Source organism: Pygocentrus nattereri, chromosome 14 (assembly GCF_015220715.1).
Source record: "Pygocentrus nattereri isolate fPygNat1 chromosome 14, fPygNat1.pri, whole genome shotgun sequence".
Taxonomy (NCBI): Eukaryota; Metazoa; Chordata; class Actinopteri; order Characiformes; family Serrasalmidae; genus Pygocentrus; species Pygocentrus nattereri.
The window spans coordinates 23528085-23554286 of NC_051224.1; the positions used below are offsets into that span (position 1 = coordinate 23528085).

A 26202-nucleotide genomic window follows, 5' to 3' on the forward strand; every position below is an offset into this window, starting at 1 on the left:
GAACATCAAAACATTAAACAACAACATATTAAACACAAGGCAATACAGGTAAACATTCAAGTATAAACGGAACAACGATAAAACAGTAAGAAAAAGTAAGTCTTTAACAGAGATTTGAATGAAAACAAAGAGGTTGCCGTCTGAATAGACTGTGGGAGAGTATTCCATAACTTGGGAGCTACTACATTAAATGATCGACCACCCATAGAAGTCAATTTATATCTATGAATATGATGAAGGCTTGAATTTTGCGAAAGTACAGGATGGGACATATAGATCAAGAAGCTCTGTCAAGTATTGAGGAGCCTTGTTGCACAGAACTTTATATGTTATAAGTAGAACTTTGTACTGAATACGGAATGTAATGGGCAACCAGTGAAGACTCTGAAAGACAGGGGTGATGTGGTCATTCTTTTTTGAAAAGGTGACGATCCTAGCAGCGTCATTTTGAACATACTATAACTTAGTGAGCGTTTTTGACAGGGAGGCCAGAAAAGAGAACATTGCATGCACAAGCATTTCTACATCAGCTTGACTGAGAAATATTGAAGAAATATTGCAAAGTTGGAAAAATGCTGTCTTAACAACTGAATTGATGTGGATGTCAAAAGTGAGTGTAGGGTCAAAGATAACTCTGAGGTTGCGGACATGGGGAGAAGATGTTACTAGAATCCCATCAATACTGATACCAAGGACAGATGAGCTAAATATCAGTGACTTAGAGCCAATTAAAAGCAATTCAGTTTTGCTAGCATTCAATTTTAAAAAGTTCAAACTCATCCATGACTTTATGTCATGGATACAGTCAGATAGAGCAGGTGGTGGTGTAGTCTGAACTGGGCTAATTCTAACATAGATCTGAGTGTCGTCTGCGTAACAATGAAAATACACCTTCATAGTTTAAGTTATTTGCCCAAGTGGCAACATGTAAATATTGAAGAGCAATGCACCTAAAACTGAGCCCTGTGGAACACCCTTAGTCACAGATATCAAAGAAGATTTAAGATTTTTAAAGATTTTTATCTACATATTGATGTCTGTCACTGAGATATGAGAAAAACCAGGAAAGGGCGGATCCAGTAACGAGAGAGTAATAGATCATGAGATATGGTTTCAAAGGCTGAGCTAAGATCAAGAAGTATCAACATGCTAAGAGCTCCTGAATCAGCTACATTATTGGTAACTAAGGAGTGTAGTCTCTGTACTATGCAAGGGACGGAAACCGGATTCAAAAGGCTCATATAAATGATTTGTTTCCAGGTGGGTGTGCAATTGTGTAGCAACTACTCTTTCCAACAGTTTAGCAGTGAATTGGAGATTAGAAATTGTTCGGTAATTATGTAAGTCATGATAGCCTAGACTAGGCCTTTTCAGGACAGGGGTAATAACAACTGTTTTGAGATCAGTAGGGACACAACAGGTTGCAAGACATCTATTAATAAGGTGTGCGATAGGGATGGATATCTATTCTGACTCATGTGTAGCTCTGGCTTTAGTGCCCTCTAGTGGTGCACTTCCTTTTTTGGGCTCTGAGTCACTGTTTAGAACAGCACATGGGGAATCATGCAAGTATCAGTTAACATCCAGTCTTTCTTGTCTTTGTTCAGGCATTATCTGTAAGTAACCTGTTTATTGAACCTATTTGCACACCGTTTATGTTTTATCTTTAGTGGATGTTTCATTTTAGAACAGCATTTAGTTGGTGAAGTCATGCTAGTTGGTCAAAGCTAGCTTCCCTGTTCTGGTGTTTATATGGGTCTCAACTGGAATGTATAGGTTGTAGCAACCTCATAGCCACTTCAGTTGTAATAATCTTTGTTGTATATCTGAGTTATGTATTTATTTGTGCATTGATACTGATTACTGGAATCAAAAGCCACATTTCCTTTTTTCTGTTTTCACAGTTTTACACCGCTTCCAGTAAAATCGCTAAAAGACACCACGTGTCTCTGCCTCTTTTTGGGACAGTTTACATGCTGTGTGAATCCAAAGCAATCGAGCAATGGCATAAAATTAGTTGACACAGTCAAGGCCTTGTCAATGTGTACATTAAAGTTACCAAGTAATATAACAGAGGACAGAGCACATACTTCAGTAAGCAGTTCAGATAAATCCAATAGAAAACTAGTTTGCATTGGAGGACAATAGATTAGCACAGCAAATAATGGAATTGGACCAGGTAATTTACATACAAGATGCTCAAAAGAAGATGTAGGAGTCAATGAGTAAGTTTAGATTATTATGGAATATAACTGCTAAACCCCCACTTGAGTCGAGGTAAAGATATGTAGTTAAAGCCAGGAGAAGCCAGTAAGTTCAGGTGTAAGAAATAATTTGGTGTCTGCTTTTGGTGAAATAACGCATCAAAGTTATTCTCAAGCATCTTTTGCCAAAGCAGTAGTGATTTTCCTGATAACGAGCAGCAGTTTAGTAAGGCCATGCTACTTGTGTCCTCACAATTCGTATCTGTTTCCTGACTCTGGTTGACTTTGCACAACGGTTGCAAATGAGTAAAATCCCTAGCACGGCGTCTACGCTGTGCAGGGAGAGGGTTGCGCGGTGTAGATGACCACATCGATGGTATTGTCGACGCTGAGGTGCAGTGGAATGTCTGGTAGATCCTACTTAAGCGATTTATGTAGGGCACCTACCTATTCAAGTGATTTACAGTAATTGTAAATCTCTGAATTGAGGCGTAAAGCTTTGTTGATTTAATATCCACATTTAACAGAAAATCACACAGAAGCCTAAGCATCCAAATCTAAATATAAAAGCAGTTTTCTTCCATCCTTCCAAGTTCAAAACCAACCAGTTACAGCTGTGTCCTCCCAACAACAGCTTTCCAAAGCAGTCACTGACAGTCTGTTCTCCTTTCATCAGATATTAACATTCACACAAGCAACTAAATTTCTCCCTCACATGCATCTTAAATGGCTAGGAGTGTAGCATGCCCCCATACCCTGGTCCCCCATGATGGCTGCAAGAGCCAACGGGAAGGTGGGGCCAAAACTTTGAATCCAGATTGGATGCCAACACACTGAAGGAATCTCCACGGTGGAAAAGAAGAAAATCAAGACCGTCGTCCACCCTGGCTGTGTCTGCATATAGCCTCTACTGACCTGCTAGTAGCCTCCGATTCTCCTGTCTTGTGACTTGAGTCCATACCCAGGCCGCAGGTTTGTTTTCCCTGCTTCTGCCCTACACTTGGCCATTCCCCGGAGAGTGTTGACTCAAGTCCCCGGCCTGAGTTGAGTGATGGGATATGTGGCATGTGCCCATCCCCTAGGCCCTGATGAAGGTCACAAAAGCTGGCAGGAAGGTGGGGGCCGAACATCTAGCCCAGATGAAACACAGTGAATACAGCAGGGATAGGATGAAATCCATGAAGGAATGGGGGACGGCTCACAAAGCCCGAGTCCCATTTCATGGGCACCGCATCTGGTCCCAACGCGAGGCCACTTTAATTTGCTTCAAGTTTGACCCTGGCAGCTTAGACGTGGAGAAAGTCAAAAGGAAGATATGTGTTTGGAAACAGGAATTTCCAAAACTGGAGCTCAAAAACTGACCCCATCCAAAACTGGAGCTCAAACTGACCCCATCAGGTAAACAGCACTTAGAGATTTCATCTTTGAGAGAGAGGAGAAAATCCAGCTGCTTCAGATCTGAAAACATCCTGTGTTCCTGTCCACCCTTCCACCCTGTAACGCAACAGATGCAGTCAGACGCTTGTGGAAAAAATGAACAAGTGGGGTTATACTGAAATCAGGAAAATTCACAAATCAGAAACAAAATAATATTAGTACAAAACCAGGTGAACATACAATACTCAAGGTAAAATGCAGAGTCAAAATAATACAAATAAAAGGCTGAAACACAGGAAAAATCACTCAGTAGTTCCAGAAATAGAAACATTACCTCACAAAAGAAACAATGCAAGCGAGACAGTTTAAATTTAGACACAGGTGAAACACATCAGACTTTAGATGAAGCAGATCTGCGATAGGCTGATGACTGAGAGCTATGAATCACATGTTCACCCAGGGAGTTTGGGGGAATAGAGCCCATGAGGGAATCAGTGTACTGAGGAATTATGGAGCTGGAAGGACGCATGACACACTGTGAGAAGACAAATGAGGAGTGAGAAAATGCAACCAATTTCTCTTCTTTGGAGGTGTGTCTGCAGATTTATTTTGAGAAACTAAAAGTAAGTTTCCTGAAAAGAATGGAAGCTGGAATAAAGGTAGAGTGTCTCACTGAATAAAGAAAATGTTATTATTATAATTAGTTGAGAAGTCTTCTGTCTCATTTTCTGCTAAATATGTGTTTTCTTTATCATCTGTTAACATGAATGCAGCATATCTGTCAACTTAATCCTTGGTTAAATAAGGAGTAAATTTGGGTAAATTTGGAAAAAACAATGAAAAACATTTACAACATGCCTACACCAAATGCGTACTGTTCCACTAGATTTGACTTCTCAATGCAGCAAATTAAATATCCCTTTTATAAAGTGCAGCAACCACATGGTAGGGTTAGTCTGTTAGAAGACCCCCAGACAAACAACAAGATAACTCCATATCCTGCCATAAACCTCAAATAAAAACAGCTTCTGACTACATAACTTTGATTCAATTGAGAGTTTTTGGTTAGAAATAGTTGTTACATATTAACTTAAAGTAGCATGTAGTGGAGACAAGGCAAAAGGGGAGGTCTACTTGCTAAGCTAAAAGCCAGAGCTAACAGACCCCCTCTAATAAGCTTACTGTAATCCAATGTGCAACCAGTAACAAATATCAAATCAAATCAACGGATGTTGTCACAAAGCAGCTTTACAGAATTTCGGATAAGACAAAGTTTTAACAGGAGTGTAAGAATGTACAAACCCCCCAGTGGGCAAGCCAGGGGCAACAGTGGCAAGGAAAAACTCCCTCAGAACTGAGGAAGAAACCATGGGAGGAACAAGGCTCACCAGGGGGGACCCATCTTCCTCTGGTCAAACTACCTACAAGTGATTATACTACTAATATTAATAGCAGTAATATTGGTATTAGGAATAAATAGGAGTCCATGAGAATATCAGTGTAGGGTGGGCAGCTAGTCTAAGGCAGGTGGTGGCAGCTGGGGCGTGGGCAGCTGGTCAGAAGTGGGTAGCAGGAGGGCTCGACAGTCGGTCGTCCTTCAGTGTCCAGCCGGACATATGGGTGATTGTATACTTGGAAAGAAAGCAGGGAGATGGAATTAGTTTTATTCTGTCTGTTTGTAGATAAACAGGGGATGTAAACATTTCCAGACTGTGGCTAACGACTCCGGCAGATCTGACTATGACAGCTTAACTAAAAGGAGAGAACCAGAAGGACACACAGACACGGCAGCACTCTGAAACAGTTTGGCATCCCTCCGCTCCACCGTCCACAAACTTGAGTGACCACGTGCAAGCAGCGGGACGACAGCACCAGCGTCTCAGTTTACTATAATTCCCTGTGTCCATGGACCCTTGGATCTGCTGCCTTTATCTAAGGGGGAACATTAGCTACCAAAAGCTAAACTGAACAAGTGAGTTTTCAGCCTAGTCTTAAAGACTGAGTCCCGAACAGTTTCTGGAAGATCATTCCAGAGTTTGGGGGCTTTATAAGAAAAAGCTCTTCCCCCAGATGAAACCTTCTGAATTCTGGGGACTATTAATAAGCCAGCACTCTGTGATCTGAGTGGTCGTGATGGCTCATAATGAGAAACAAGGTCTTGTAAGTATTCAGGAGTGAGCCCATGTAGGGCTTTATAAGTCAATAAAAGGATTTTATAATCAATACGGAATTTAATAGGCAGCCAATGAAGTGATGATAGCACTGGACTAATATGATCAAATTTTCTAGTTTTAGTGAGGACCCTGGCTGCGGCATTTTGGACTAGTTGGAGTTTAAATTCCTGCTTGTGCATCCTGACAGTAGTGCATTACAATAGTCTAGCCTGGAAGTAATAAAGGCGTGTACTAGTGTTTCCGCATCACGCAGGGACAGGGCATTTCTGATCTTGGCAATGTTGCGAAGATGTAGAAAAGCTGTCCTAGTGATGCTGCATATGTGTTGATCGAATGATAAATCTGAATCTATTATAACGCCAAGATTCTTTGCTGCTGATCCAGGTGTGGCTGGAAAATATAAGATAGAGAATAGCAGACGAACGCAGATCGGAGATCAGCGTAGTAAGCAAAAGATACAATGATCAAAAGACTGGTGACACAAAATCGTGATCCCAGTCCGAGCGAAGTTCAAATAGGCAAATATCCAAAACGACAAAACAGAGGTATCCAAAAAGGGCTAGGCACAAAACGAAAGTCAGCAGAACAACACTAAAGCTCAAACACGAGAAACAAACGGCACAATCCAAAACGCTCAGTAGGGTTCGGCAGAACAGTACTTCGCATTGTAGTAGTGCTAAGTCAGGGCTTAAATAGCCCAACCTTAGGGTCTCATGATAAAATTAGTAATCCTTAGTAATCAGGAGACTTGGATCTCTGCCAGGAGCGGGGTGGGGAGTATGAAGTCACGTGCGATTCCAAAGGATTCTGGGAATTGGAGTCCCTGTCTTGCGAGGCTGGAAAATCACATTAAACAGTATTCTAAGATTATACTTATTATTCTTGATCAGTGAGGCCAGATATGCTGAGCGAGCTTTAGTGAGAGCATTTCTATACTCTATAAGGCCGTCCTTCCAGGCAGTGTGGAACACTTCCAGTTTGGTTTGACGCCATTTCCGCTCTAATTTCCGAGCTGTTTGTTTTAAGGTCCGGGTTTTATCGTTGTACCATGGGGCAAGCTTTCTCTGCCTTATTCTTTTTATTTTAAGTGGGGCCACATTTTCTAAAGTGGATCGTAAGGTATTTTCTAAATAATCAGTTCCATTGGGTCTGATGGAGTGGAGACTGGGGTTGATAGAGATTTTCTATAAATTGTAGGGCGGTAGAAGGTTTTATTGAGTGCTTTGTTGAATAACGAGGGGACGTATATATATTATGGCTAAGTCGTAGCTCATATGAAATTAGGTAATGGTATGAAATTAGGTAACTTCTTCTTCTTGGCTGCTTTTCAGTGATAAACAGCTGATTTGAAATGAATAAGCATACAGTAAAGGACTGATTACTTGAACTGAATCTTTAGCCAACTGTGTTTGAACACATAGGAATTAGACCTACACATTTAACCCATCCATGCAGTGAAACACCCACGTACATGCACACTAGTGAACACACACACACTAGGGGGCAGTGAGCACACTTGCCCAGAGTGGTGGGCAGCCCTATCCACGGTGCCTAGGGAGCAGTTGGGGGCAAGGTGTCTTGCTCAAGGGCACTTCAGTCATATACTGTCAGCTGAGGTGTTCGAACCAGTGACCTTCCGGGCTGGTACCCTAACCTCCAGCCCACGACTGCCCCATTACTTAATGTAATGAGGCTTCCCATGTAGCAATAACGCAGGGGTGGGTGATTTGGAAAAACAGTACATCACAATACTTAAAGACATGCTCTCTTTGTAGTGTGTCATGCAGTTAGTCAGTGTTCGTTAATGGTATGTGTCCACTGCAACTACACCTTACTGCATTCTATTCAGTTCACTGGAGAGCTCTGCCACATACACGGTGCTTGATGGGCTATGGCAAATTGTGCCAAACTGCGCGGCGGAAAAGTTGAGCAGATAAAAATTTTTGTGAATAAATGTAGCCACTGCAATGCAATTAGCCCATTAAGGCAGAAATAGACTTGTTTTACATTTAGACATTTTCTTATATAATAAAACAAACAAAGTAACAAACAAAGATAAACAAAGTGCAAAATACAAACAATTACCACTGAAAACACTCAGTGTGAATTTAGTGTCCACAGGCTCAGTGCAAATCAGGCATGGGGCCCAGACCTGGTAGTGGTGGGGGGTCTCACAGGAGGGGCTTGAGGTAAAAATAAGAAATGGGTTTGGGCATAGAGACCATTTATTTACCACCAGCCTTGGAGGCACCCAAGTAAGTAAGTAATGTTTAGGAACTACAAAAAGTTTAGTGTCTGGAAGGCATCCAACTACACATTACCCAATGGTACAGTAAGAAATAACCATAAAGCCGACCTTCTTATCAGACTATTTTTGTCACATGCTTTGTAATCAGAAGGAAAGACTGCACATTTTCCGTTTCAGCTTTGGAAGCATTTTATTTACAAAATAATATTCTGACCTCACTAAAGAGACACCAGCATTCTGTTCAGATGAAAGATTTCAACCAAATTTCAACCTTTTTTCAAGCAGGCACACCCAGAAATTATGGGCAACACAGAACAGGTCTGGCTGACATTTTGTTTGTATTCATAAAATCTCAGTATTTTATGTAGTTTGTACTTGATTTAAAATAAAATACAAAACTTAGAAGTTAAAAAAAAGTACACAAAATACTTCCCAAAAAGCAAAAGGTTGTTGCTGAAGTAACTGTGATTGGTCTATAGGAGTTGTATGGATGCGCTTTCAAGGAAGCAGGCAAAGGCTTGGATTAGATAAGTTTGAAGTAGAGCAGCTGTCCTGTTTCTCTCACTATCGCTCTCTCTTTGTTTCCCCTTTTCCTTTTCCTGACCTCATCTCCTCCACAGTCTTTTGGGGCTGTGTAGGAATGGTAGGAATAGAGGTGGGGGGACAGAAACAATAGCAAACATGGTTTGCAGCCCCAGAGTTGTGGATTGTGGAAAACAGGAAAGAACTGTGGGCTATTGTGTGAGAAGTGAAAGTGAAACAGATTCTCGACCCTCTGCAGCCTCTGAGAGAGTGTGAGTTTAGAGTGTGGTTACTGTGGTCTCCTTCACTGTCTTTTGCATGACTGAGAAATGGACACACTTAGACAGTCAGCAGAAAGTACACAGAAGTGTCTGAAACTGTGGGCGTAGACTTGGTGAGAGTCTGTAAAACATCATCCGTTCTTCGAGGTAAAGCTGCTTGAGGACAGAGGCAGTGCACACTGTAACCAACCATAATTCAAACTGAACAAGGCTCTCAGGACCAGGATGCAGAGACCTTACCTCATTTTCATGCTGGGTAAAGTTAAACTTTTTTTTGTTCTATTAAAAAAAAAAAAAAACTTTTTAACTTTTTAAAAATGTGTATTTAAAGGCTGTCTTAGGTAAACGGGTAAAATGATTTTTAATAAAATGTTAACAGTATGCTAACAGAATAAAAATTTGTCTTATATTCTGTTAACTTATTTTTTCACTGAACTTCCATTCAGTGCACTTAAAGCAGTGTTTTCTTTTTTTTATGCAGCGTGACCTGATTAAAGTGAAAACAGTAGCAAAAGTACACTACTTAATGTTTTATGATTTGTTTTCCTGCAACACATTCCAAACATTTCAGATAGTAGCATCTTAGATGGTGTCTTTGAACAGATCACACATCTGTGACTGAGAGTCAGTTTGTGAGCTCTGAGTGAACGCTGATTTTCTTGACGATCTCTGCTGTCAGCAAGTAGAAATCAGGGCTAAAAACACTGTATGATTGTGAACATGGTTTGCAGCCCCAGAGTTGTGGATTGTGGAAAACAGGAAATAATTGGGGCTATTGTGTGGAAAGTGAAAGTGAAACAGGTTCTCGACCCTCTGCAGCCTCTGAGAGAGTGTTCTGGTAAAAAAAAAAAAAAAACTTTTTAACTTTTTAAAAATGTGTATTTAAAGGCTGTCTTAGGTAAATGAGTAAACTGATTTTTAAAAATATGTTAACAGTATGCTAACAGAATAAAAATTTGTCTTATATTCTGTTATTTTTTTCACTGAACTTCCATTCAGTGCACTTAAAGCAGCGTTTTCTTTTTTTTACACAGTGTGACCTGATTAAAGTGAAAACAGTACAAAAGTACACTACTTAATGTTTTATGATTTGTTTTCCTGCAACACATTCCAAACATTTCAGACAGTAGCATGTTTACTATTGTCTTACACAGCCCACACCCAAAACTGAGCTTGGGACATTGGAGTGAACAACAGGAGTTCTGGGTGCCTTTGCTGACCCCTGTCACTCACAGAGAAAGAGTGATGGAAGAGTAGGAGTGAGCAGGGAACGCAAAAGACAAAATAAGCTGAAGAACAAATTTTGCTCCAAAATGCAACTTCAAGTTTTTCCTGCAGGCTGTTCTGCTACTTACAACAGACAAACAAAGCAGGTCTGTACCCCCTACATGGCTCTGGCTTACTCAACCACTGACTCTATTATGCCATGAATCAACTGCGGATAACAGAGCCAAGCTGGAAAGTGGTAGCCTCCCAGCATTCCGGTGTGCCGCTTGACATGCGGGGGGCACCCCTGTTATCTGCGTTTGTGGAGGTATTACACACTAGTAGTTCTGTAAGCTTTAATCTCACACCCACACACACACACAACACACACACATTTTCTAAGCTGCTTCTCTCTCAGGGTTGCGGAGGGCGTGCTGGAGCCTATCCCAGCAGTCATTGGGTGGAAGGCTGCTCTAAATCAGTCTTACAAAAACTAGTTTTGCAGACCCTATTGTCCTGCACTTTAGTGTTTTTCCTCATTACCTCATTATCAGCCCATTATTATTTCTTCTGTGCTACAAAATAGGTTCTTCTACTGTAACAAGCTTGACATCGTAACAATAGTAGAACCCTTTTTACTTGTATACAGAACCATTATCAAAAAATTCTATGTAGAACACATTTGTTAAATCAATTTAAAAAACCTTTTCATGACTCAAAAGACACCTGAAATTGTGCAAAAGGTGCCTTCAGTGTTCAAGATTCTATATAGAACTACACCCCATTTCCCAAAAAATTGGGACACTGCAAAATGTAAATGAAAAGAAAATGCAATTATGTGCAATTTAAAGCCTATATTTCATTAAAAATAGTACAAAGAAACCATATCAAATGTTGAAACTGAGAATTTTTTTTTTGAGAAATATATGCCCATTTTTTAATTGATGGCAGCAACACGTTCCAAAAAAGTTGGGATGGGGCAACAAAAGGCTGGTAAAGTTGTGTAATGCTTAAAATACACCTGAAAGTTAATTGGTAACAGGTCAGTAATGTGATTAGGTATAAAGGTTAATCACTTCCAGCGCCACTGAGTGGCAGCCTTTCCAATAGCTCTGTGTTTTATCATCGTTGTTAACCGCTTAGTCCAGATAGGGTCGCGGTAGATGTTAGGAGAACAGAGAATCCCAGATGACCCTGTCCCTCGCGACTTCCTCCAGCTTATTCCCAGGGACCCCAAGCCGCTCCCAGGCCAACTTGGAGATGTAATCCCTCCAGCAGGTCCTAGGACGACCCTGGGGTCTTATCCCGGTAAGGCGTGCCTGGTAGACCTCCACCGGGAGGCGTCCAAACCACTTCAACTGGCTCCTCTCAATGCGGAGGATTAGCGGCTCTACTCCAAGCTCCTCCCAGATGGCCGAGCGCCTCACCCTATTGAATAGAGTGTAGCCTGCCACCCTGCGAAGAAAGCTAATTTCCGACCACTTGTATTCGCAATCTCATTCTTTCGGTCATTACCCACAGCTCATGACCATAGGTGAGTGTCGGGATGTAGACCGACCGGTAAACAGAGAGCTTGCCTTATGGCTTAGCTCCCTCTTCACCACTACAGTCCAGTACAGTGACTGCATTACTGCTGCCACCTGTCCCAGCCTGCGCCCCCTTCACAATCAGCTGCAAACCGCTCCACTGAGCGCTGGAGGCATTCATGTGATTCAGCCAAAAGAACAACATTGTCTGCAAATAGCAGAAATGCCACTCTCTGGCATTCACAAATAATGCCCTCCCGACCCCGGCTACGCCTTGACATCCTGTCCAAGAATATGATGAACAGGAGTGGAGACAGGGCACAACCCTGCCGGAGCCCAACGCTAACAATGAAAGGGTCCAACTTAATTCTGAGTATACAAACACAGCTCTCACTCTGGGAGTACAGAGATTGAATGGCCCGGAGTAGTAGCCCTGGTACCCCATACTCCTGGAGGACCTCCTACAAGATATCTCAGGGAACATGATTGTAAGTCTTCTCCAAATCCACAAAACATATGTAGACTGGGTTGGCAAACTCCCATGCCCCCTCAACAGTCCGCGAGAGGGTGAAAATCTGGTCCATTGTTCCACAGCCGGGACGGAATCCACATTGTTCCTCCTCAATCTGAGGTTCAACTATCGGTTGAATTCTCCTTTACAGCACATTGGCATAGACTTTCCCAGGGAGGCTGAGCAGTGCCCTTCCCAGGGAGGCTGAGCACACCCTCCAGTCCCCATTTTTAAAAATTGGGACCACCACCCCAGTCCGCCATTCCAAGGGTACTGTTCCTGAGGTCCACGCAATATTGCAGAGGTGCGTCAACCACGACAGCCCCACAATATCCAGAACCTAAAGCATCTCCGGACAAATCTCATTCACCCCCTGTGCCTTGCCACTGAAGAGCTTGCCTACTACCTCAGTGACCTCCACTGGAGCTTGACATGCCAGAGGCTCTGGCCCTGACTTCCATGAGGGAGGCATGTCTCCCGGATTAAGGAGTTCTTCAAAGTGCTTCCACCAACTGACAATATCCTCACTTGAAGTCAGAGTTTCTCCCCCCTTGCCGAATACAGCTTGGGTGCAGCCACCACGACCACACCTGAGTCGCTGATTGAAAGTCTTCGAAACTTCGAAAGTTTTCCATGGCTTCACCAAACTCCTACCATCCCTGGATTTTGCTTCTGCCACCATTGCGGCTGCCACCTTTTTTGCCTGTCAGTACCTATCGGCTGAGTCGGGAGTCCTTCGGGCCATCCAGTCCCTAAAGGCCTCTTTCTTCATCAGAGGGTTCTTGGGTTACTGCCCCGACAGGCACCCACAAGCTTTTGGCCACAGCTATGTGCCAGGTCTCCCAGTCATTGCCAACATGAGCATTGAAGTCCCCCAGTAAGACTATGGAGTCTGTAGGCAGGACCCTTTCCAGAACCCCACCCACTCACTCCAAGAAGTCCAAATACTCTGACCTGTTGTTTGGTGCATAAGCACACACAACAGTCAGAGTTTTCTTCTCTGTGATTTTAATTCTCATTGAGGTGACCCTCTCGTCTCCCGGGACAAACTCCAACTGCACGGCCTCTCACAATGTGCAATCCCTGAGTAGGAGAGGGACCAACCCCTATCCAGGAGTTCGTTCCAGAGCCGACACTGTGGGTGGAGGTGAGCCCAATTATATCTAGTTGGTACCTCTTAACCTCCCGCACAAGCTCCGGCTCCTCCCCCCCAGTGAGGTTACATTCCACATGCCAAGAGCCAGTTTCTGCCGCAAGGGCCTAGGCTTTGCATTTTGTGTACTGTTTTTGCCCTTGTTTCTAGGTTTTTCTCTTTTCTGTTTGTGTATATTACTTTTTAGCGACAGTTCTGTTTGTACAAAGGACATGGAGCCTATTTTCATGCATATGGGTAGAAATAACTTAGCTTCCACACGTGAAGAGCTGCTAGCACTGTGAACAAAGGGTCATGCTGGCACAACACACCCCATTCAAGGGGGAGCTGTGGAGGACCTTTTGGGGATGCAGAGCTGGCACTAAGCTAAAGGCTACGCTGGAGGTACAAACCATCTATTCCTTCGGTGGTGATGGGGAATGTGTTTGGCCAACAAGACAGACGAACTAGTGGCACTGGTTTGGAATCTGCGTTTATAATGGGAATGTAGTCTTTTATGTATCACGGAAACGTGGCTAACTGGCAACATTCCTAGTGTTAATGTGGACATTCCCAGCTTCACCACCGTGAGAGTGGACAGGGATGCTAAAGTGAGCAGCAAAAGCAAAGGTGGGCACTCATGCTTTTTGTTAACATCAGATGATGTAACCCAGGGGCGGCACGGTGGCGTGGTGGGTAGCGCTGTCGCCTCACAGCAAGGAGGGCCTGGGTTCGATTCCCTGGCAGGGTGGCCGGGTCCTCTCTGTGTGGAGTTTGCATGTTCTCCTCGTGTCTGTGTGGGTTTCCTCCGGGTTCTCCGGTTTCCTCCCACAGTCCAAAGACATGCAGTCAGGCCAATTGGACATGCTAAATTGTACCTAGGTGTGAGTGACTGTCTGTGTCTGTGTGTCTGCCCTGCAATGGACTGGCGACCTGTCCAGGGTGTATCCTGCCTTCCGCCCGAAGACTGCTGGGATAGGCTCCAGCTCCCCCCCGCGACCCTGACGGAGAAGTGGCTTAGAAAATGGATGGATGGATGTAACCCAGGACAGGTGACTGTAAAGGAGATAATCTGCAGTCAGGATGTTGAACTGATGGCAGTATGTCTTCACCCCTATTATGTGCCTAGGGAGTTATCACATGCCATCGCTGTTTGTGTTTACGTTCCCCCTCGCACGGACGCTGAGATGGCGTGTGATGTCATACATGCTACCATCACAAGACTGTAGACCCAGCACCCTGAGGCTTTCATTGCCATCTCTGGTGATTTTAATCATGTTACACTGGACTCAATGCTCACATCTTTTTTACCAGTATGTAGACTGCCCCACTAGGAAGAACAGGACAATTGATCTCATTTACGCCAATGTGAAGTGTGCATACATCGCCACACCCCTGCCCCCTCTGGGAAAATCTGACCACAACCTGGTCTACCTGCAGTACAATCCCCATGTCCGGAGACAGCCTGTAACCACATGCTCCTTCAGGAAATGGTCTCCTGAAGCCGAAGCGGCTCTCAGGGATTGTTGAGTCCACGGAATGGAGTGTACTGCCGGAGCCATATGGGGATGACATCGAGGGGATTACACACTGCATGACGGACTACATGAACAAATGGACATTGTTGTTCCAGTGAAAACTGTATGCTGCTTTGCTAAAAAAAAGCCCTGGATAACCAGCGATGTCAAAGGTCTGCTGAATAATAAGAAGAGAGCCTTTAAAGTCAACAACCAGGAGGAGCTTAGGAACAAACAGAGGGAGCTCAAAGTCCAATTGCGAGAGGCCAAGGAGTCCTACAGGATGAAGGTGGAGCAGAAGTTAAAGGAGAATAACATGAGAGAGGTATGGAATGGTATGAAGACCATTACAGGCAGTAAGCAGAGGATGGACAGTGCGTTAGACGGTGACGCAGAAAGAGCCAATGAGTTCAACATCTTCTATAAATTGTTTGACTGCCCTGTTCCGATCTCCACAGCGCCTGTATGTCCAGGAGTCACCTCCACACCCTCCCTTTTCTCAGCTCCTGCCGCTTCAGTCTCTGTGTGCCTGGACATCAACACCTCATCTGCTCCTATTGATAATCATCCACCCTCCCAAACGCTGACTGCATAGACATCACAAGCCCCTCTACCCCCTCTTCACACATCAAAGCATCTGATCTGATCTGCAGCACCGCTATAGCACCCCCCTCCCTCTCTACACATCTTCATTGCAGATCAAGTTAGAGGTGAGCTGAGGAAACTCCATACAAGGAAGGCAGCTAGTCCGGACAAAGTAGGTCCTAGACTAATTACAGCACATCTTCAATCTAAGTCTGCGCTTGGGGAGGGTTCCCACACTGTGGAAGACATCATGCATCATTCCAGTACCCTAGAGGGGGTGACCCAGTGAACTCAATAACTTCAGGCCTATTGCTCTAACATCCCATGTCATGAAGACACTGGAGTGCCTTCTTCTACACCTTCTCAGACCCCAGGTTCGACACGCAACAGACCCCCTGCAGTTCGCCTACAGGGAGAAAGTGGGAGTGGAGGATGCCATGCTGTACCTCCTCCATCATGCCCACTCTTATCTGGATAAGGGTGGTTGTGCTGTAAGAGCCATGTTCTTTAATTTTTCCAGTGCCTTTAATACCCTCCAATTGAGAGACAAACTGGTTAACATGCAAGTGTATCCACACCTGGTCTCCTGGATTACTGACTACCTCACTGGCAGACCTGAGTATGTCAGGCTGAAGGACTGTACATTAGAGACTGTGGTCAGCAGCACAGGAGCAGCACAAGGGACTGTACGTTCCCCATTTTTGTTCACACTGTACACCTCAGACTTTCAGTACAACTCTGAGACGTGCCACATGCAGAAGTTTTCGGATGACACTGCCATTGTGGCTTGTGTAAGGGGATGGCAGGAGGAGGAGTACAAGACCCTGGTGAAGGACTTTGTGGAGTGGCCATGGGAACAACCTGCTTCTGAACACTGTCAAGACCAAGGAGATGGTAGTGGACTTTTGCAGGGTTAGGCGACACACATAGCCAATCTATTGAGGGGGTTGAAATGGAGAGGTTAATGACCTACAGGTATCTCGGGCTGCTACTGGATGATAGGTTGGACTGGTCAGCCAACACAGACATCCTGTACAGGAAGGGTCAAAGCAGGCTCTACTTCCTGAGGAGGCTGAGGTCCTTTAACATCTGTTGGAAGCTCCTGCAGATGTTCTATCAGACCATGGTTGCCAGCTGTCTTTTTATGCTGTGCAGTGTTGGGGAGGAAACATAAAAAGGAGAGACGAGATGCAACTGGACAAGCTGGTCAGGCGAGCGGATTCAGTGGTTGGTGCGAAACTGGACTCTGTGGTTAAGGTGGCTGAGAGAAGGACATTACACAAACTGCTCTCCATTATGGAGGATGATGGCCACCCACTGCACACCATCATCATGGACAGGAGGAGCATGTTTAGTGGCAGGTTGCTGTCACAGAGCTGCTCAACCGACAAATTCAGGAGATCCTTTGTCCCCAGAGTCATCAGGCTCTTCAACTCTTCCCAGGGGGGCCAGCAGAGAAGGATGGAGAGAGAGAGGAGGACTGAATCTGAATCTCATACTTATCTTGTGTTTCTCTATTCATCTGCACATTCATCTGCACACACAGCGTGCAGCACATAGTGCACTTTCTACATACCTCATTGCGCATCTTGCACATCTGGACACTAGACACTTTATTTGGTACAATATATGCACATATTTATTTATTCATTCAGTGTGGTCATATGCCGTTACCTGTAAATTATTGTCCAGTCATTATTGCAGATATAGATATCATCACAGATTGTTGTATTTTTTCTATTTGTATATATGCCTCTAGATAGGATCTGGTATATTTATTGTTATATGTCTCCACCCTTGTTACGGTTACAGTACCGTGTTGTGAGTCTGCTATTGGCTGCTAAATTTCCTTCGGGATCAATAAAGTATCTATCTATCCATCTATCTATCTATCTAAAAGGGCATCTCAGATGAGGTGGAGTTCACCACTCTGTGCAACACTGCATGATCAAATAGTGCAACTATTCAAGATTCAACGTAAAAGAACAAGAAAAAAAACATGCAGATTTGATCATCTATGGTACATAATAATATTAAAAGAATCAGAGAATCTGGAGAAATCTTTGTATGCAGGGGACTAGCCAAGATCTTTGGGCCCTCAGGCAGCACTGCATTAAAAATGGATATGATTCTACAATGGAAATCACTGCATGGGCTCAGAAACACTTCTGAACACCACTGTCTGTGAAAACAGTTAATCACTGCATCCACAATGCTCATTACAACTCTAAAATGCAAAGAAGAAACTGTAAATAAACAAGATCCAGAAATGCTGCCATCTTCTCTGGGCCTGAGCTCATTTGAAATGGACTAAGGCAAAAAGTGTCCTGTGCTCTGACTAATCTAAATTAATTATTTATTTTTTTGTGGAAATCATAGATGACGCATCCTTCTGGCTAAAGACCTTTAGGCTTGTTATCAGTGCACAGTTCAAAAGCCAGTATTCATCATATATATTCATGATATAGAGGGGCATAAGTGCACATAGCATGGGTGATGTGCACATCTATGAAGGCTCCATTAATGCTGAATGATATATACATGTTATGGCAACATATGCTGCCATTCAGACAACATCTTTTTCGGGGAAGGCTTTGATTATTTCAGGAAGACAATGTCAAACCACCTTCTGCTCATATTACAACAGCATGGCTCTGTAGTTAAAGACTCTGGGTGCTAAACTGGTCTGCCTGCAGTCCAGACCTTTTACCTACTGAAAACACTATGAAACGAGAAATACGACAAGAGACCCTGAACTGTTCAAAGGTTAAAATCCTGTATCAAGTAAGAATGGAAAAACATTTTCATAACCACAGCAAACTTACACATGAAGGGATTTCAAGCCACATTTCTCAGTTCAAGAATGTCACAAGTCCTTAATTCATAAGGCTATTCTATATCTTGCCTAAGGTTTCTCATTTAGACGAACATAAGTGATTCAGTACTGGGTCAGAGCACTTGCTAAACTAAACTGGGAACATGCCATCACACTGGGGATCACGTAAATGTTTTTCAACTTTGTACTTACAAACATTTAAATTCATATGCATATATTATTATTTGCATTTTTAAAAAAGTAAAAATGAAAAAAAATAAAAATAAAAATGAAAATTCTACACATTACACATGTGACATGCAAAAATAAAAATATTCTCATGCAAGTTAAACCTTGTCCACCTGGTTAGGAAAATTTCATGCAACAATGAGGACTCTTGTTGAAAGACCTTCCTGAAGTTCTCAGGGACACTATTTTTACACAACACAGTTACAGAGCCCTAGCAAAGGTCTAACACATGCCTGTCAGTACAGTTAGTTGGATAATATGCAAGGGCAAATTTCATGGAACCTGATCTAATCACACAGGTGCACCACACAAGAATACTATCAGACTAATGAAGCAGGGTAAGACAGAAGACAGCAGTCAATTGAAAAGAGTTGTAACAACAATTACACAGAGAATCTCTCAATTTCTCAAAATCAATCGGAAAAACAAAACAAAAAAAATAGAACTCTTTGGCAATAACTGGCAATAACTCAGTTTGTTATGTTTGGAGCAGCAAAGCATGAAGGTGGGAGTGTTACGATTCTGGGGCGTCACAGATCATCAACAGAAACCTCAATTGAGAGATGTACCAGGAAAAAGCATAAGAGAATTTAATCTCACCAGCCAACTTATTTCTAAAAAGAAAGTGAATGAGCTTCCATGGCGTGGCTAATCACATGGCCTGAATCACTTTGAAAATTAGTGACAAACAGATGATGAGAGGATTTTGAAATTAGGAGTAACCTTGGGAAATGGAAGCCGGTGCAGAGAGGAACAGGCCAAAATGAAACCATAATTCTGCAAAAAGCTGATTATGTATTATTTCTTACTTGAGGACAAAATTTCACATCTATGATAATTAAGAGTCTTGTAGTTTGTTAGCGCTACACTAATAGTGATTCACATGAACCTTTTTGAGGCTGCTGCTTGCATTCAGCAAATCCAGTCAGTGACATATCTTGAACTTCCAGAATGTCAAGAGGAGTCAAACTCAACCACTGAAAGAGCCATTATTGAAAACACCAATAAACCCATGGGCCAGAGAACGCCTATGTTTGTATTTCAGTAAATACCATTTTGCTTTACGCCCAAACTGGCCATTGTTTATTCACAATATGCCAAAACATCAACAGAAAAACATAGGTACTTGCAACAAACCTTGAAATACTACATCAATACTTGAAAACTAAAAAAAATGCACTTTGTCTTCCAGTGGGTGCTGGGGATTATACTGCAATGCATTGTAACACAGGCTAATATTAATAGAAAATCTAAATCATTTCACAGACTGGATAGTGTTACAGGATGGCAGGGAGGAGGACCCAAATGCAGAAATGAAAACCAGTGAGAAAGAGGTCTAAATAAACTGGGGCAATGGAGTTTTTTTTTGGGACATTGTGATTGAGGTAACCTGGAGCCAGGCTCGAACCACTGATCAGTACACATACTAGGGGTGCGGGAAAAAGAAAATTCTTAGATGTATCGTGATTCATTAGCTACAGCTGCTTTCCTCTCATCTCCGCCAGAAATCCTTTTCCTCAGAAGTAGAGCAGCTTATTGCAAAATGTCTCACATCATTCGGCTGTTTTACGAGGCTGAAGTGGCTTCTTATTCTCCAGCTTCTTGTTTGAATTTTTCCATTCCACCTTAAATTATGACTGAGGTGCCGAATGTAACTGCTGCACCATTTAAGGTGGAACGGGGAAATTTGATAGAGAAGTGACTTCATCTTCACAACTGTGGTGTTTTACAGTCTCTCGTTGCAGATTTAACATACCAGGAGCTTCTAAATGTGAATAAATCCATTTGTCTTTAAGTGTTCGCATGTCCGGTCTCAAAGATATTTTATTGACACAGTGACCCCTGACTCTCTACAATGAGATCAAATGTGAAGTTATACAGTCATTAAAGAAAACAGGCAGGACGGCTGTAACATGCTGAGTGTACATCCATTATCACAGGATATTATTTCACTGTAACTGCTCATTTTATCACAGATGAGTGGCAGCAGCGTCTCATGTGCTCCAAACATTCTCATTCACGCAGTGAATGAGAGCCTTCCAGTTTACTTACCACATCACTTCCGTTTGGTTTATTAATAAAAGATATTGGAAGGTAATTTATTGTGGACTATTATACAGACTTTGCTTTAGAACTAGCAAGTCGTCACACAGTGAGAAAAAAGAAATCCTGTATAGAAAAAAATTTAACAATAATTGTTTTATAATCGCATCACAGCCTCTGAATCATAATCAAATCGAATCGTGAGGTGCCAAGAGATTCCCACCACTAATAGATACTGTCCTGATCACAGGTGACAACAGATAATTGAAAAGGCGGGAAAACGTCGAACAAAAGAAATGCTGAAACCAGCATGCTCAAACAAAGACTGAACTAGAACGGTGAAATAAAAGAAAGAGAAAGCAAAATACACCTCCTCCGTAAGAACGAAGGGAAGGTAGACTTTGTTTGAGCTGTTTGCTCTTGGTGGAGTAAACACCTTTTTGATTTCTTGGAGCTGTTTGTAACTCAAGACCTTTTTTTTGGCTTTAAGTAGCTTTGGGAGATTCATTGCAGCCCTCTTTTATTCTCTCTTTAGTTTTTGGGGCAATTTCTGCCAAAGCCTTAAGTAGAGGAATCCGCAGGTATATTTAGCTGGACCTAGTCAGTCTGAGGGCTTGTGGGAATTGGAGTTCAATGAAGTTATGGCCCCTTGCCACCATCACCCTCTGCTGACAGCAGGTGGTGCAGGCTGGACAGCTTGCTGCCATCCACCTCTGTTGGCTGTGCCGCAGGCCTTGTGTTCGACATACAGTGTGACCGCTATATATGAGTGATGTTTGTCCCCACAAAACTCGTCCTGAACAATGAAAAACCAAAACCTGATTGTTTGAATCTGTCACCTGTTAATTATGCTAATGGTTAGGCTAACATGTTAGGGCTTCTTGAAGTCATAAAGAGAGTCTGCTTAACTGTATCTACCACAATGTAAAACAATTCCCAATATGCAAATTTTCCACTGGGCATTTCAAAAATGTAACCCTTTTGTTTCCATTGTTATTCTTGTGTGGTGTGTAAATAGTTCTCTATCAATTTCATTTTTAAAACAATTCTATGTTTATGCTTAAGAGGACATATGTCTGTTCATTTTAATAAGCAAAAAGTAAAAAAACTGTGTGCGTACACTTGGAGTGGATACATGCACTGGAACTATGTGAAAGTAAATGAATACTTGTTTCCCCTGTTAGGGAAACGTCAATCATTTAATTTTTACTTTGAGCAAAAGTATTGTCACAAAAGCCCCAAAACAAATGATGATTTTCAGTCACAACAAGCTCTCAAGAATTCACAGGCATTATCTAAATGAAATGAGATGTTTTTAACTGTTAACATGGGTTTAGTAATAATTGCTTTTGTAATGTCTTTATGTAAAAATCTTTTGTCTTCAGCACTAAACAAAATCACTCTTACCTACAGTTATCCTTTTCTTTTAGGTTGCTATTTTTTATAACTTAATTTTCACCATTTTATTTTCAATCCAGCCCATATAAGACAGTTTATTTCTTTATCCCAATCCTTACACGGAAATGGTTTCTGCAACTTCCTCATATCAGTGTTGAACTTTTGCAGGTTTTCATACCAGTCAAGCAGAAGTATACCTGATTCCACTTTTTTTATGAGTGGGTCTCATTCCTGAATAGTAATATGATGTAAGCTCATGCTTGGTTATTATGAAAACCAGTAGCCACACCAGCCCTTTGAGGATAAGACAGGTGAACCCTGCTGTGAAAATACAAAAAAATATTGACCCTCATTTGGAAATAACTGTACAATTATAGATTATTGCCTCACTGATCAACTATGATTGTCACTGATTTAAGGAAAAATCTTTTTTTGTTTCAGCAGTCATTGTTCTTGGTGGTACCATGTTGGCTGGTAAGTTTCCTGTCCAGTGATTAACAGCTGATTTGAAATTAATATGCATACAATAGATCACTTTATGTGATGTGTCTTCTCATGTAGCAACATATAAGGGGTGCTGTTGGTCAGTGTTCTTTAATGACATGCGTCCACTTATAACTTTGCTACGTTGCATTCTATTAATTTCATTGGAGAACTCTGCCACATCATGTGGAGCATAATGGATTGCAGGATGATGAAGTCTGCTACTCCTCATGGTGGAAAAGTTCAACATATTTCCATTTTATGCAAATGCTCAGAAATGCATATTATCATGATAACAAAATTTATAATGATAAAATACAGACATACTGCCCATCTCTACAACATAGTGGAAAACAGAATCCAATGTTTAGCCATTTTTTTCTTGCATGTTAAATTAGAACCTAATAAAATCATGTCTGTTCATAAAGCTGTGCATTTTTCTCCCTCTGTGACAGACAGCTTAAATATAAGACTTGTCAATCCAAATGGCGTCTGTTCTGGTAGAGTGGAAATCTATCATAACGGCCAGTGGGGAACAGTATGTGATGATAACTGGGACATGAATGATGCAGCAGTGGTGTGCAGAGAGATTGGATGTGGCAGAGCGGTCAGCGCCCACCAGAGCGCCCACTTTGGTCAGGGAAGTGGCCCAATACTTCTGGATGATGTTGGTTGTTCTGGAAGTGAAAGCTCCATCACAGCATGCAGTCATAATGGATTTGGCACTCACAACTGTGGTCATGGTGAAGACGCTGGTGTGACTTGCTCAGGTAAACTAATTTTTATGCCATAAGACTGAAATCTTGATCTTAAAACTGATCTAAGTCTGAAACCAGGAGCAGCAACAGTAACATGACAGAAATAGATGCAGAGAAAGAAGAATGAAGAATTTAATAGAGCGCATAAAGCATTTACCTTCCATTGTAATTTGATAATTTAAAGCTGGGCTAACACATCACTTTTACCCCAATTTTAGCCCTGATTCTGAGCCTGTGCTGGTCGGCTCTAGTCTGTAGATTTTTGGGTCTGTTGGAGTCGACAGTTGTAGAGTGAATCGAGTCGTGTTTGAGGGGCACAGACTCACACAGATATATTTGGTCTCCTGATTATATTTCTGACAAGTCAGAGTTTATCAAACATTTGATTTTTTTGACTCAACTCTGAGTGTAAACTACTGTAAGCTGATCAACAACTCAATCTGAACAGATTAACAAGATTAACATTAAAAATGAAAATACAGCAAGTAAAGAGAAAAATGCTTAAAAAGTTAACAAATCAACAAAAACATGAAAATGACCAATTAGTCTTACATAATGAGGGTTTAGTAATACAAAGAGAATAGATGAGCACTGATGACCAGTAGCAGGAAGAAAAACACAAGGGATAAAATTTTGATGGACAATAAGGGAAAAAGAGTATTAGATCCAGCCAGAAGGATAGCAGCAAGAGTGAAAGGGAAGGTTTACAAGACAGTAGTGCGTCCTGCTATGATGTATGGTTTGGAGACTGTGGCTCTGTCTAAAAGACAGGAGGCTGAGCTGGAGGTGGCGGAGATGAAGATGCTGAGATTTTCGTTGGGAGTGACAAGGCTGGACAAGATTAGAAATGAGCAGATCAGAGGGACAGTGAAGGTGGAGCAGTTTGGAGATAAAGCCAGAGAGGCCAGGTTGAGATGGTTTGGACATGTGTTGAGGAGGAATAGTGGATATATTGGTCAAAGAATGTTGGAGATGGAGCTGCCGGGCAGAAGGAGAAGAGGTAGACCTCAGAGAAGGTTTATGGATGTAGTGAAGGTGGACATGGAGATGGTTGGTGTGAAAGTAGAGGAGGCAATGGATAGGGCAAGATGGAGGCAGATGATCCGCTGTGGCGACCCCTAAAGGGAGCAGCCGAAAGAAGAAGAAGATTCTCATACAATCTCTTTCTAGTACATTATGATTATTACGATGCCTATAGCTTTCTACTTCATATGTTAAGTGCAAAGATATTGCTTGTAATGGTTGAAAACCAAATAAAAATATATTTGGGGAAAGAAAATCTGATTACCAGTTTCCAGTGGTAATCTAATTAGCAAACAATTAGCAATTACCAGTGATCAAGGCCAGTGCATAGTTTCATACACTTAAGGAACAGTTCCCCTTTCAATTTGACAATCCATCATGCAAGACTAAAATGAACATCTGAGCATAGCTTAGTTTGCAAAGTTATAACACATTTGTTAATGTTTCTTGTTCATGTAGACAATAAGCTTTTGTTCAAAACTAAAATATAGAGACGTATGCAGTGAACTCACTGAGCTTGCAGATATGTAAATATCCTGTTTGTTGATACTTTCATAAGTGTTTCTGAGCTTGTGGATGCCATCTTTGTATATGATGGAACAAGCATTCCAAAAAAACCCAGAAAGATTTAATATGTTGTGCAACACATCAAAAAGCAATCTTTTTATTATATATAATTTTTTTTTGCAAACAATGCCCAATGCTTGCATAAAGAGCCTACATCTCCAGCTGGGATAAAATAACTTTTTGTACAAAGGTTATTTGTACAAAAACGTGAGGAAGGTTTGACACAATATTTGGGTGATGTAATTTGGATTAGCTGTATGTCAAGGAAGAAGTCACTTATTTCTTAGTTGTGCCATGACTGTACAAACTAGAGAGAGGTATGCTGTAACAAAATGATTATTCCTTCAATGAAAGCCCAGTCCTGCGGTTACTATAACATGCTCACACCATTGTCACACTATTACTGCTGGTGCCACAATGTTGGCTATATTTCTCTTTTTGACAGATGGCTGTAGCAACACCAGGGATCACAAAACAGTTGTGTTACTCTAGAGCAATCATTTGATTAATCTGTTGCTGGGTGAAACACTGACCAGAAGACTAGGTTCTAGATTTTACTATTATTTAAAATAAATGAAACGGGATTACTGTTCAAAGATTGGAGACTGGCCATTTATTTAATTTCCAGAAAATTACATTTCAGCCACACCAACTAAATGTCAGTATTTTTCAGTATTTACGGTGCCCACTGTTTACCTTTATTACAGCTTCCATTCCTTTTAGGAGACTCACTTTTAGTTTCTTAAAGAAAGCTGCAGAAGTACAGTGGTGCTTGAAAAAACTCTTTAGGATTTTCTATATTTCTGCATTAATTTGATCTAAAATTTCATCAAATTTTCACACAAGTCCTGATGCTAGATAAAGAGAACCAAGTTAAACCAATGATACAAAAATATTAGACTTAGTAATTCATTTATTGAGGAAAATGATCCAAATGATTACAGATCTGTGAGTGGCATAAAATATGTGAACCTTTGCTTTCAGTATCTGATATGACCCCCTTTTGCAGTAACATACAGTTCACATACTTTTGCCACTCACAGATCTTTTTCCTCAGTAAAGAAATGACTAAGTCTAATATTTTTGTCTCATTTGTTTAATTTGGTTTTCTTTATATATCATTAGGACTTCACAACTTTCAAATTTGATTTTCTTCTCTTTCTCAAAGATGAAAGCTTTAAACGCTGTTTATCTGATAGGGGCAGGTTTGGTGGTCTTCAAGATGATTAGAGTCGCATTTTTCTCTGAAGCTTTTCATTATTTTGGAAACAATTTTAAAAACTTGTCCTTTTTTAACTTACATGAATGTTAATTTCAATTTGAAGGAGAGCAAAATGTCAGTGACTTCTTTGGGAAGCTTTTGTTGGGAACAGCTATAACTGGTTTTAAGATTGGAAGAATAGAATGTTAAAATGGCAGAAAGTAAACTAAATACATATAGATTTGATATTATATATTGTGTTATGAGCTTTTATGTCATCATCTGTTAAATCTCCATATCTTGCATCTCTAGTAAATTTACAGCTACTGTTTCCATTGCTAACTCACTGAGATAACTGGCACCACCGGTTTTCACTGACTGA

General features: G+C 41.7%; 1 protein-coding gene across 1 annotated transcript in view; it reads left to right on the forward strand.

Annotated features, from left to right (window-relative positions):
- The first annotated feature begins 8791 nt into the window (after window positions 1-8791).
- Window positions 8792-26202, forward strand: part of LOC108414209 (sialoadhesin-like) — a 36291-nt gene continuing 18880 nt past the window's right edge. The window contains exons 1-3 of the mRNA XM_017687028.2: window positions 8792-9062; window positions 22230-22262; window positions 22727-23041. Of these exons, the coding sequence (XP_017542517.2) occupies window positions 9032-9062; window positions 22230-22262; window positions 22727-23041 (379 nt within the window). The 5' untranslated portion in view covers window positions 8792-9031. The remainder of the gene's footprint in view (window positions 9063-22229; window positions 22263-22726; window positions 23042-26202) is intronic.